The sequence below is a fragment of the Entamoeba invadens genome (genome assembly GCF_000330505.1).
Source record: "Entamoeba invadens IP1 unplaced genomic scaffold scaff_1105074726127, whole genome shotgun sequence".
NCBI classification, from domain to species: Eukaryota; Evosea; order Mastigamoebida; family Endamoebidae; genus Entamoeba; species Entamoeba invadens.
In genome coordinates, this window is record NW_004443569.1 from 106,376 (window position 1) to 116,139 (window position 9,764).

The 9,764-nt window shown below is 28.4% G+C and overlaps 3 protein-coding genes across 3 annotated transcripts; all 3 read right to left on the bottom strand.

Moving 5' to 3' along the window:
• Positions 1-5,862: 5,862 nt before the first annotated feature.
• On the bottom strand, positions 5,863-7,064 carry EIN_443510 (M protein, serotype 5 precursor, putative; the record flags this gene model as incomplete). The annotated part of the gene is made up of 2 exons (XM_004259104.1): positions 5,863-6,951; positions 7,038-7,064. The coding sequence occupies 2 exons, from the start codon at positions 7,062-7,064 to the stop codon at positions 5,863-5,865; spliced, it is 1,116 nt and encodes a 371-aa protein (XP_004259152.1).
• Positions 7,065-7,085: 21 nt separating this feature from the next.
• Positions 7,086-7,833, bottom strand: EIN_443520 (hypothetical protein; the record flags this gene model as incomplete). Its single annotated transcript, XM_004259105.1, has 2 exons — positions 7,086-7,352; positions 7,453-7,833. 2 exons carry the CDS (start codon positions 7,831-7,833, stop codon positions 7,086-7,088), a joined length of 648 nt encoding a protein of 215 aa, XP_004259153.1.
• Positions 7,834-7,889: 56 nt separating this feature from the next.
• On the bottom strand, positions 7,890-8,367 carry EIN_443530 (hypothetical protein; the record flags this gene model as incomplete). The annotated part of the gene is made up of 2 exons (XM_004259106.1): positions 7,890-8,016; positions 8,078-8,367. 2 exons carry the CDS (start codon positions 8,365-8,367, stop codon positions 7,890-7,892), a joined length of 417 nt encoding a protein of 138 aa, XP_004259154.1.
• Positions 8,368-9,764: the final 1,397 nt, after the last annotated feature.

Here is a 9,764-nt window from a genome sequence, read left to right on the forward strand (position 1 = left end):
AAATATCTATCATTTTCAACAACTCTAATAAATATACAATAAAATGAATCACTTCCAATTGAAATTTCATCCAAAGCAAAAGCAACTGCATTTGATTGTCTTGCTGTTGATAACATTCCTTGAAATTCACTTGTAAAATCCCCCTCCAGTTCTTCTATACCCGTTCTGGCACCACATGCCATTTTCTTACACAAGTGAAGTTTATCAGGTGCTAAAAGTTTAAAAGCTATGTTAAGGATTGAAACCACATCTTTTCGATGTGATTCTGACATTCGGTTTGAATTCAAAATTCTATTTATTAAATGTTGACTCAATTTTATTTTAGAATTTTCAATTTCCATTTTAGATAAATTTCCCTTATCAATCCAATTTTCATCATCATTATCATAAAAAAGTCTATTGCTTCTTCACAAGATTTATATTCAAATTTGCCATTTTCGAAACCAATTCTAATTAAAATATCATATAAAGAACGCCAATCTGCTTCATCATAAAAAGTTTGACGGACTTCTTCCATTTCATAAAAATCAATTTTTTTCTGTTAAATTTTCAATTGCTTTTTTTCTTTTAACCGAAAAGGCTTCAATAAAAGTGTTTGGTGGGTTATTTAATTCTATTATATCACTATCACTTTTATTTTTATTTTCTTTAAATTCTTCTGTCTGCATAATTTCATTTAAATCATTGTTTTCATTTTCTTGTGTTTCAAATTTTTTGGTTGTTATTTCTTTTTCAGAGAAATTTTCGTTTTGATTGTTATTAGTGTCAATTTCCATTACTTGTTTGTTATTGAGATTATCATTGCTTTCCATGAAATTGTCAATATCAGGAGTTGTAGATGCGGTATGTATATCATATAAAATATCACTATCATCTGACATTTCTTCATTTGAAGTACTTAAACATGATGAATCATTATCTTCATTTGGTAAAACAACAAGTTCTTCTTCTATTTGAAAAGGTCCTATTATTGTCTGGTTTAATTGTTTTGATTGTTTAAACGAAGTTGATTCCAAATTTAATAATTTAGTTTCATTTCTAAAAAGAACATCATTTTCAGGTGTAACATTCAAAGCTGTTAAATTTTGATGATAAAAATTATCGTTTGAATACTTTGTACAATCAAGAAATTGAAGAGATACCAAATTTCGTAATAAATTTCTATTATTTTTTGTTGAATAAGGTTTGTGTTTTTTATCATTATTTATTTTTTGAATTAATTGAGTTTGAAGTTGATATTTATTAAAATCATAATTTTCAAAATTCATATTTCCAAGTTTTTTAAAAATTTGCAACTTTTCTTTGACGTCTGCTATTTCATGAATATAATTATGGATGGGGTGATTGGGGTTGGTTGTTTCATTTAGTTTCTCGTCCCCACGTAGCCACATTTTACAATCGAAACAATAATAATAATATTGTTTTTTGCATTTTTGATAAGAGTGGTCTAACCGTGCAGTCAAATACCCATGTAGTAAATTTTTTGCAATTCTTTCGTCAATAGGAAATGATATATCAAAATCTTTACCATACATGTTGTTTTTAATATGTTATTATAGTTTTACACTCTTTAAAAATCAAAACACAATAATGAACTGTTAAATGTTCTCCAAACATTTTAAATAACTTTTATCGAAATTCAAGTGGTCTAAAAACGGTACTCTCGGGTTTATTTAATAATTTTTTATTTTTTTAGAGTTTATATCATGTGAATAACATTACACAAACCAAAAGAAGATAATCATCTGATATATAGATTAATATTTCAATATAACAAGTCAATTAAAAAACGAGAGTGCTATTTAAGTGTTAATAAAGATAACTTTAAAATGATAATCATGTATTATTATTGAGCTTCACACCCGAGAATTTTATTATTATAAATTAGTATCTAAAAAAGCTAATAAAACGGGAAAGAAAAATTGACCCGTTTTATTAGCGTTTTCAGATACTAATTTTTGATAATAAAATTCTCGGGTGTGAAGCCTAATTATTATTTAATATTAATATAATAACATATAGTTTAAATACAATTATTAATTGTGGTCATTCCTAATGAGTGTTTGAATTTATCTTTTCTTTGTTTTACACTACAACAATGGGAAAACTCTCTTTTAAACAAAAACAAAGATAAATACATAAAATAAATTTAGGTCATAAATCAATTGAAAAATACAACTCGATATTAAAATAATAAGTTACATAAAAAAGAAATCCGTTTTTGAACTGTTTGCATATGTTTATCACGTGACAGTTTGTGTTAATATTAAACTGTTGGTGTATTTATTTAATTATCTCCTACTCATCATTCAGAATTTACTTACTTAGATATTAAAATTTATGGAATGCAAAAACGATAAATAAATTGTATTAAATGTAATAAGATACACAATAAACAAAACGAATATTTTAAAATAACAAAATTGTAAGTAAAAACAATAAATATTTAAATATTGTTTAACAATTCAAACAAGTCGGAATTACGAGTGTTAGACATAACGGAAAAATCGTTTTTTATCGATAAAAATGGTGAAAGTATTATCATCTCTTTAGAAATATAAAAATGGAGAAAATAAAATCAAAAGCCAACATGCGTGGTTTGAGTACTTTTTAATGCATTACTTTGGTAAACATAAAACAGTTGAATGATGCAACCAAATAACTAATTGATAATAGTTGTGCAATAGGGTGCGCAACTTTGAGAGTAAATTTTCATTTTTATGAAATCTTTTTTTGTCATTGTAAAAAATAGTGAAATATGTCAATTTATTATTTTATTCATAAAAATGAGCAAAAAATGTAAAATCTGTCTTAATATTGAAACGTGTGAACATTATTTGATTAAAAGTAAATAAACTTTTTGTTTGTCCCAAAAGTTGATAAAAAACAAATAATAATTAAAAACAACAATTTTGATATTTTGTATTTATTAAAAGACAATTTAGTACGATTGAAAAAAATAAGATAACAAAAGAAATTTTTGTTATATAACTTAATAGATAAATAATTGACAGCAAATTTCATAATTTGGTATAAACAACACATTGTTGTTTTTATTTCCAACTTTATTGTAAAATTCTTTAAAAACAACACAAGCAACAAAATAATGAAATTACAATTGGACCTACAAACATTAAGACACCGTTTAAAATGCTATATAAATAATGTAGTAATAAACATGATATACTCAAAATAACGAATGAATCAACAATTGATTTTTTAATAAAATGATATGAGTCATTTTTAATTTATTGTATATAAAGACGACTTTGACATTCTATTGATTCAACTAAATACAACAGTTAAAACAAGAAGTTTTCGTTCAAAGAGATCAATTTGTATGTAAATAAAAATAAATAATAAAAACAAAGATGGTTGATTGTTGAAATGTAAATAAAAAGATTGTTACAACAATCTCTGTATGTTCCAACAACTTACGGCCACAAGAGACTAATGATGATCTGTTTTTTGTGGGTATTAATGTGTTTATAATTATCAACGAGCCAAAAAACAAGAAAGTTACAGAGAAATTTAAAATTATTATCAAGTAAAGAAATTTGATGTTGTTTATTTGCTATCAATAACATTGTATTATAATGTAGATAAAATATAATATGACACATGTTTATGTAATTATCATTTCAACAATAAAATGTTTAATAATTTAATTGAAAACATTTATTAAATAATAATAATAATCATGAAAAATGCAAAAAAGTTGTCAAACAACTTATAATATCATGTGAATGATCAAACTAAATATTTGCATATAAAATATAAAACAAAAGAAACAATATCATTTAATTGTTTTTTTAACTCAATTTATAATTTTGTTGTAGTTTAACAAGTACTGTTATACCAAATACTGATTTTACTTATATTTTGGCTTGTTTTCTTTTGTTTTTAAATGTCAACAATAATGAAAAGTATTGTTGTTGTCATAATATAAAGTGAATATAACAATTATATGAAATTGTTGAAAACATTGAAATGATATCATTTATTCGTGGTGGTAAAAAAGCGCAAATATTGTATTTTTAATTAAAATACTAAATAATTTTAACATTAAAATTTTGAAGTAAAAAGGTAATTTATAAAACTAAAATGCATTATTACAAAAATAATATTATTTTTTGGTTCGTTTTTTTAGCTTTGATTTTTTGGTTGTTATGGCAGATCTTTTAAATAAAATCTCAGATCTCGAGATTTTGAAGATCAAGATTAGTTGTAAAAATAAAACAATTAAAGCAAAGTATAATTTTGTGTTGAAAAACGGGCAAACAGCAAATATTTTGTCAACGGTTGCGCACCCTATTGTGCAATTTTGGTAATAGTTTAGTTGTGGTATTTTAATTAGAGTAATAGTTTTAAAGAAATTTGTTTGTATTTTTTTGTTTAATAAAAACGTATAATTGTTTCATTTCAATTTTACTATAAACAAAGTTGCACTGACACGTCAAAGTTGCAAGGTTTAAAGAATGACTTTATCATAGTTTAATAAACAAAATCACCATTAACATTCGTAACAAATTTATGTATCTTTTTTATATTTATGTTTATTGAACAATTAATTATTATTTAAATAACAACGATTTTTAATAAAACAATTAAAATTTCAAACATTAAAATGAATGGTATTTACTTATTTTTTGGTTGAACAATTTACTTTTTCAATATAAACTGGTTTTCAAAAGTCTGTACTGGGGTGTCCCGATTTTTTGCGTTTATTTTGTTTATTATTTTTGGGAATCGTTTTTTTGTAATAAATTCGCTTATTTTTTCCAAGTAAAAAAGAAAAAAACAGTCTTCAAAAATTATTTTTTTACTTGAAGATTTTTTAAGCATTAAAAAAATCCATATAAAATTTGAAATAACGGGATTTTTGTTTTTGAAATACACATGAATGATCCCAAAAGTGCATTTTATTATAAAAAGCTGATAAATTTTATGCCAAATATTTTAAAGTCGAGTCTTCATTTATAATAATAAAATAAATAACAAGCGCTAAAGTATCGCGTAATATCGATATACTGATGGTGTTGTCACAACAATGACTGAAATATCAAAACACAAAATTATTAATCTTTTGCTCTCATTTATTTTTTCTTTAAAACTCGTTATTTCATTTTCTTTTGTTTAAAGAACAAAACCACATGTTTGTTTTTAATTAAAATGAAAAACTAACTAAACTGATATTTAGTTACAAATTGACACAAACAACAACATCCCAATTTATTAACGTGTTTATCGTTGTATGATTTGACCAACAACGTTGAGTTTGTGTTGTGAAGTATCGAGTTGTGGTTAAATCAAATAACGGGATCAGGTTTTTTGGAAAAGGCTGGCTAATATTCCGATAAATTCCCGATATTGTACAAAAATAATTGAACGGGATTGGTATTTTTTTCAAAATTAAGTCGGTACTTTCGATTTTTTGTTTTTTTTGTTTTTTTGGGAAAAATAAAAAATAAAAAACGGGACTTTAGGAAGTTTTTAAAATACTGCGGTACAGACTTTTGAACTACAGTTAATAATCAAGTTTTATTAACATTTTTATTTGTTTGTGAAAACAGTATATTTTCGTTTTATTTTTATTACTAATATTAATTTGTTAAATTGTATATTTTATTGATTGAAGGACTTATCTTTAACAAAACCCAATTAATTTGAGTTTATGAATGATGAAATGTTTTATAAATAATTCAAAAGTTTGAATTTAAGTTGAACTATTTTATCAAATAAGTCAAAAATCATTCTAAATTGTTCATGAAAAGTCGCCATTATTTTCATTTTTTTGAAAAGTGAAATTATTTTTTGAAATTTTTTTCTGAAAAAAATAAAAATTTTTCAGTCCTCGAAGGGTTAAACAATCAAAACAATAACTTTAAGTAATAATACTTGTGCATTGAGTGCTTTGATTTGGTCTTCCATCTTCTTTTTTCTATCAGATTGGTTTGCGGCAGTTTTTTCATCATCAGTTTTGTCGTCCCAAACCATCTTATTTAGTGCTTCAAGTGCCTTAATCTGTGATTTATAATTCTCAATATTTGAAGCGTCTTCGACTGATTGCTTCTTCATATCCTTCTTAGCAGCATCAAGTTGAGTGTTCTGTTCTTTCAAAGCAAGAACTGCCTTTTCCAAATCAGCAATTTGGTTGTCTCTCTTGATGACCTCTGTTTGATCGATATTTGAAGTCCCAACTGGTCTATATTCAAGGTCTTGCAATTGTTGTTCCAAATCGGTTATTTTCTTCTTGTCCTTAGCTTTTCTGTGTTTTAATTCATTCAACTCAGTGTTGTTTGCTTCTAAGTCTCTTTGTAACTTTCTGATTGAATTATTCAAGTTGTTGGTCTCGTCTTCATGTCCTGAAACTAAGTTATTGATATGGTCATATTTGTATTGAAGCTTCTTCTTTTCAGAAGAAAGTTGGTCTTTGTCATTCGCCAATTTCTTCATGTTCTCTTTAATTTCGTCGTTTTCTGCTTTCAACTTCTTTGCCTCCTTTTCTTTGGCAAATTTGTCCTTCTTGACTGTTTCAAGCTCTTCATTGGCTTCAGCGACTTCTTGTTCTCTTCTTGTAATAACATCAGAAAGTTCGTCGACTTTGGCACTCAATTCCTCAATCTTCTTATTGCTCTCATTAACAGTTCCATTGAGTTTTTTCTTATCAGCGGCATCGGTGTCGGCATACTTCTTGAGGTAGTCAATATTCTGTTGGAGTTGGTCGAGTTCGGTTTTAGTTCTTCCCAAGTCGTTCTTAGTAATTCTCAACTTCTCAATTACGGCTTCAACTTCTTCATTAAGAGCAGCTTTTTCTCTTTCAGCGTCTTCCAATTTGGCATCAACAACGGATTTGGCCTTAGTCAAATTGTCATTGTCAGCATTCAATTGAGACAATTGCTTCTCTCGAGCATCTTTCTTTCTATTCGTGTTTTCAGCATCAGCCTCAAGCTTGTCTTTGTTATCAGAAGTTCAGGCAAGGTGTTCGTTCAAGTTGTTAATTTTAACGTCTTTTTAAAGCATATTCGATTAAGAACCAGCCAAATTTTTTCAGTCTTCTCCATATCATCCTTCAACACTTGGATTTAAGCTTCGTAGTCGGCCTTCTGTGCTTTCAACATATCAGAATCATTCAGTTCGTTTTCAATTCTCTTTGTCAACTCAGCAATTTTTCTCTGAGCATCTTTATTGGAAGAATCAAGTTTTCTGTTCTTATCTTCTAATTCGTCTTTCTCCGAGTTTAAAGCAGAAATCTTTTTATCATTTGCATTCTTTGCTGAGGTCAAAGCAGCAGTCTTGGTCTTCCCTGCTTGCAATTGTTGGTTATACCCATCTCTCTCGTCTGAGACCTTCTTGTTCTGAGCAACTTGTTGTCGAGTTTCTTCTCAGTATCGTCAAGAGCAAATTGAGTCTTTTTCAAATCATTTTTAATATTGGCAAGATCATTTAAACAGCTCCGGAGTCTTCATTCTGTGCGTTGACATCAGAAATGGTGTTTTGCAAGATCTTGACTTGTTTCTCCAAATCAGCAATATCGTCTTCATTTACGTGCAATTGTGTCTCGAGATCCTTTGAATTGTCTTCTTCGGCAACTAGCTTCTTTTTCAAATCGGAAATTTCGCCTTCCTTATTTTCAATGTTTTTGTTCAACTCAGTGATGACACTATCCTTTTTAGCAACAGTCGCTTTGTGCTCGGTAATTCTGTCTTGAAGTTTTTGATTATCAGCTTCAAATTTCTTGTACTCAGTGGTTAACTTGCTCAAGTCTTCCTTTCCTCTCTTAACATCGCCTTGGAGTTCTTCAATGTGTTCTTGGTCTTCTTGTGACTTCATATCAGCCTTGTCAAGAGAAACCTTCTTTGACTCAATATCTTCTTTAAGCTTTTAAACTAAAGCTTCCAAATCGACGTTCTTGATTTTAATTTCAGTAAGTGCCTTCTCAGCAACTTCTCTCTTCTTATTTCTTCAGCAAGCTTCTTCTTCACAGTTTCAATTTCTTTGTCCTTGGCTGCGGTTCTTCGTTGACTCCTCTCCTTTTGAGTATTGGTTGGACCTTTTGGGATAATTTGAACCAGACCCAATTTCTGAATTGGTACCAAGTGTGAATGGTATCTTGAATGACAATAATGGCAATATGTTCATCGAGTTTTTGTTCAATAAGCTTTCTTTGTGCGATGGTTTTTGCACACATATGAAGACCACCGATAAGTTCAGTGACTCTGTTCTCTCTAATTTCTTCAATTTCAGCAAGAACACCAACCTGAAGAAAATCTTGGTCTTACCACATCTGAATTCTTCAGTGTAACTTTTGCCATCCTTCTTGTACTTCTCACAAATTTGTTTCATGAGTTCTTTGACAACTGGCATAGCATCTGATGTCACTCCACTTGCTGTCATCAAAAACACAGAGACTGGCAAGAAGTGTCCACTTGCAGATTATTCATTGATTCCATCAGTTGCTATCATCGACCCAATGTTTTGTGTCTCATGATCAAAGAAAGCTCTAGCAGACTGTGGTATCAATGTTTTGGTTCATGTGGTTGATGCTTATGTCCCAGTTATAACAAATGAGTACACAGCCGGTCTTGCTAAAGAAGCAGGCAAATTAGTCTTCGATGACATGGTCAAGTCATTCAACGGGGTTTTGTTGCAAGAGAGAAGATGCACAATGCAACTACCATTGATGGTATGGCCTTTTCTTCCACATTCCTTGGGATTATTTACTCAATGGCTCACAAAATAGGAGCCGCTTTCCGTCTTCCATATGGTCGATGTGTTGCAGTGTTGTTGAAGTCTGAGACGACGGCTGAGGGAGTTGAAGTTCTTGCAAAGGCAAAAACTTCAACACATATTGTTTTTTGAAAAATAAAGTTTTTGAGATAATTGAAATCCAAAAAATACACTTTCACAACTCTTTATTTATGGTACATTATTATAAATAAATTATTCGTTATAGTTTTATTTTGAAATAATTTCCACTATCTCTGTGTTAAAAATAAAAAACAGTAAAAAAACGGGAAAAATAGGAATATTTTACTTGAAAACAACTTTGTTATTCTAAATTTTATTAATGATTATAATAAATGCCCGATCTTAATAGCGTCAGCAGTGCTTTTTACTTATTTTATTTAAAATAGTTAATATTATATATTGTCAATTGTCATATTCTTAATATGTAAAAAAGTCTATTGTTCTTTTCTTGTTTTTTTTGCTTTAAAAAATAAATTGTGTTACTAAATTATTAAATTATAATTAATTATATCAACATTTGTGCTATTTGTTTTTAGATGAAAATATCAACTTTAATATGATTTTAATACTTTTTACTATAGTTTGTATTTTGAAAAAACCCATAATAGATAAAAATACCAAACTACTTTTCAATTAACATACTTCAGAAAGATACAACGGGACACAAAGAGTAGATATGCCGCAACTGTCGAAACTTGTTGAACCCGGCGAGTTGCGGCGTCGTGAATCCATCTCCAAAAGATACTAGACACAAAGAGGAGATTACTAAAAAAAGAAACATCAAGATGTCCTAATCAAGTGTTTGTTCCAGCGTTAGGTTTGAAGGGTAAAACCCGTTCTCTTTCCGTCTGTCCTGCCCTTCAAAAAGGACAGATTTTGTTAAAACTTGTGTACATTAATTTGTGTTGTGATGACGTGGTAAATTGCAAATATGACACTTTGGAGTCAAAGTGTTGTAAATATTATACAAAAACAAAATATGACAAAAAAGTCAGTTAAGTTGGAAAACAAAG